General features: G+C 50.7%; 1 protein-coding gene across 1 annotated transcript; it reads right to left on the bottom strand.

The window, feature by feature from the left end:
- Positions 1-2,813: 2,813 nt before the first annotated feature.
- Positions 2,814-3,641, bottom strand: LOC104157339 (P2Y purinoceptor 4-like). The gene has a single exon (XM_009694636.1). It carries the CDS (start codon positions 3,639-3,641, stop codon positions 2,814-2,816), a length of 828 nt encoding a protein of 275 aa, XP_009692938.1.
- Positions 3,642-3,650: the final 9 nt, after the last annotated feature.

The following is a 3,650-nucleotide window of genomic DNA, read 5'->3' as shown; positions in this document are numbered from 1 at the left end:
CAGCCCAAATGATTCTATGAGTCTATGATCTTTTTGCTGGGCACTTTGGCAAATGCTGTGATAGGGGACAGGGACAGCCACCTTTTCCACGGACATATACAAATGTCCTTTTATTTATGCATCAAATCAGTAACACAAAAGTATTTCCTCCGCTAAGTAGGAGCCCGAAACCAAGCTGCTGTTTGCTGCCACCCATGTGCCCATGTGATGCCGGGCTCTGGAACCTGCCTGGGTTTTGCAACAGGATTTATCCAACAAGATTGTTCCTAACAGCAGGGAACACCACCTTTCCTCTGAGCCTGCAAGGTGCGTTATAGACACAACTTCAATTAAGCTCCACAGCAGCCCTTGGTGAGGCAGGCAGGCGGGGATTAGTCAAAGAATTCATTAATAAAGAGAAGCCAAGTTAGAAAATGAGTCTCTCAGTCACTTCTACCTGCCCTTGATAGCAATTTCTAGGATCAACACATTATTTGTTGGGTTACATTAGAGCAGACCCCTGCAAGTCTCCCTTCTGCACCTACCGCTGCACTAGAAACCTCCCAAACAGTCGCCCTCCCAGACCCTGCTTTGGTGCCCTCAGCACGATGGGTGCTGGGGAAGGTCGCTGCACCCTTCCTCCCAGGGGGGCACGAATATGGCACCCACCACACCTCCCTAAGGAAATTTGCTGGCAACCCATGTGTGCTCTGCCATCACAGGCTGCGTTTGCAGAGGTGGTCGGAGGTGGCCGTGGCAGAGATCCAACAGCCGAGGTACCCAAACCCAAACTGAAGTGGAGCACTGGGAACCAAAACCTTGAGGAAAAATCCCAACTACTGCCCAGCTCCTCTTAGGAGAAGGACTTTCTCCCTCTTGTTGTAATAGCAGTCCTTACTACAGTGTTCTCCAGAAAACCCAAACAAAACCAAGAGCTCTGTGTCCGGCTTTGCTGGTACAAAAAGCAAATTACAGCTACTATCTCTGCCTGTAGGTTTTCCATTGAAAGAGGAAAGGCAGAAAAGGGAAGGACAATTTTGACCGATTTGAGAGATGGAGAAGAGAAACATTGGCTCCTGTGTCGTGCCCGCAGAGTAGGCTTACAGTGAAGCCTAAAAATAAACCCTGAACTTCCAAGCTGTTGCATTAACTAGAAGAGCATCACCTCTCTCTGGCCCCTGGCTCTAGTACTTGCTCCATTGCCACCTTCCCCACAGTTTGCAACACTATAACATGAAAACTTGCTAAAAGGTGCAACTGCATTTATTCAGGACAACGTTACTTGGCTGGGGCTCTTTTACACAGAAATAAATTGAGGGAAGGGAAAGCCCGGAGCACACAGCACCTAAGGGAATGACATTACAGCTCTGTAACGTCGTTTTGGCACCTCACTTTCCATTATGAAACTCCAGTTTGAAGCTCGTGCAACCAGTGCATCCAGCACTGCCCTCTTCCATCCTCCAGCATGAAACACTGGGTTACAAGAGACCGTCTCCCCCCCACAAAATTATAATATTTGTTAAAGTTATCCTGTATTTCCGATCTGTAGAAATCCTGGCCAGCCCAAGAAATGCTTCCTCCCACAACTCCTCCTCCTCCACCTCAGTCAACCCAGCTCACCAGCTTTGTCCCCATGAGCTCGGTCTCTCCCACTCCCTCTGCTCCTGCCGGGCTCCGTCCCTCCCCGAGCAGCAGAGAGCGGCCACTTTCCACCACCTGGAAGGAGAAGCTGCTTGTCCGGGGGCTGTTGGGCCCTCGGGGCTCAGGCATCCATCTCCGTAGGGCAGTGGAGGAAGAAGACCACGAGGTTCCTTCCCTGCCACAAAGTAAAGGGACCGTTGACTGGGAGCAGGCAGGCATCTGCCCCTGCTCACCTTTAACTTCATGCAAACCAGGCAACCTGCCAAAACGAAATGGGCACGGGCTTTGCACTTAGGCTGTGGGTTTCTGCACCCTTCAGCCCTACTCTTGTGGGAGGCCTTGTTCTTCCTTGGCTGCCATCCAGGGCAGGATGGAGGTAGCTCTTTGCAGGCTTCCAAACCGATGTTTCTAGGGAGAAGGCTAGACTCCTGTTTCTCAGGCCTTTCCAACAGACTAAATTTGGGTTTCCTACCAGATAAAGCACCTTTCCCCATCCTGCATCTCCCTCCTGTACGGCTCATCCATGGTTCAACATTTGCCACCTTTTACTTTCATCTGCAAAGAGCCGATGGATGGGTGAGAGTGCAGCTGGTCCCAACATAACGGCACTCAGGTGAGGATTGCCTCCAGGGCTGGGGAGCTGCCAACTTCTGGGTGGCCAAGGCACAACCAGGTGCCAGGACGTGTGTTATTTTCCCCTGTACCAGGGTCCTGGACTCAGACCTGCTTATTCCTTGGCTCAGCACTCGCACAGACCCTGCTCCTGATGGAAAAGAAAAACCACAAAATATTCATGAGCGGGAAATTCATGGCAGTTTTCACTGGACTTTCTCATGATTTAAGATTTTAGATATAAATTCTTCCCCTACTTCCCCCTTGCACCCAACGGGGTTTGGCCACTTCAGCAGTGCAAAGAAGCCCACATTTGGGAGATCCAGCCACCCGGGCTACTGGCAGCAGTGGCACCTAGTCAGAGCATCCTTACAGCCCAGGGAGTCCCTGCCCACAGGAACGAACCCTTGATAACACTAGAGGAACACAGAGAAACCCTGAAGCTCCTGCAGCACTGCTACCAGTAGCTCTGGGGACGTGGGACAGAACAGAAGGAGGAGGCAGCTCGGGGTCTGGATCTTCAGCAGCTGCACCATGGGATCTCTTGGGAAGGTCTGGGGTGACTCCCAGACCTTTCACACTTACTTGGTGCCCCAGCGTTTGCAAAAGGAGTCAGCAAAGCTCCTCTTAAACTTGTCATTAGCAAACACATAAATCAGGGGATCCAGACAGGTGTTTGCCATGGTGAACACCCAGCTGACGTAGTAGGCAATTTCTACTTGGTGCAAGAGCTCACAAGACATGCCATAGTACTTCACAATGACGCCAACGGTCCTGCAGATGTGCAGGGGGCCAAAGCAGATGGCAAACATCACCAGAGACACTGTTATCATCTGCAGAGACTTGCTCTTCATTTTCTTGCCTCTGGAGCTTTTCTTTGCCGCTTTAGCAATGGCAGCTCCCAAAAGAGCTCCACAAGTCAAGGAAATGGCAAAGGGCAGGAGGAAAGAGATCACAACCAAAACTATGTTGTAGAAGAAGTAAACAGAGGACAACTCTGACTGATGAATATTTAGGCACTTTGCTGAGCCATCAATAACTGAAGTCTTGAGGAGGAAGAAGAAAGGCAGCCCTTGGACAAAGAGGATGAGCCAGAAGAACAAGCACAGCTTTCTCAAGAAGCTCTTCTTCTTCCAGAGGGACTTGCTGTTGTACCGTACGATGACAAAGTACCGGTGAATGCAGATGAGCGTCAGGAAATAGGTGCTGCTGTACACGTGGATGCTGTGCAGGAAGGCTTCCAACTGGCAGAGAAACTGCCCAAATGGCCACTTGTTGCCAAGGCTGAGGTAGGAAATCCTGAATGGAGCAAGAGGGATGATCAGGATATCTCCCAGGACCAGGCTGAACTGCAGGATCATGCCTGAATCCCACTGCTTGATGCGGAAGCAGAACACCCAGAAGCTCATGCCGTTCAG

Source organism: Cariama cristata, unplaced genomic scaffold (genome assembly GCF_000690535.1).
Source record: "Cariama cristata isolate BGI_N322 unplaced genomic scaffold, ASM69053v1 scaffold12412, whole genome shotgun sequence".
Classification (NCBI taxonomy): domain Eukaryota; kingdom Metazoa; phylum Chordata; class Aves; order Cariamiformes; family Cariamidae; genus Cariama; species Cariama cristata.
This window is presented reverse-complemented; position numbering and strand designations above follow the sequence as displayed.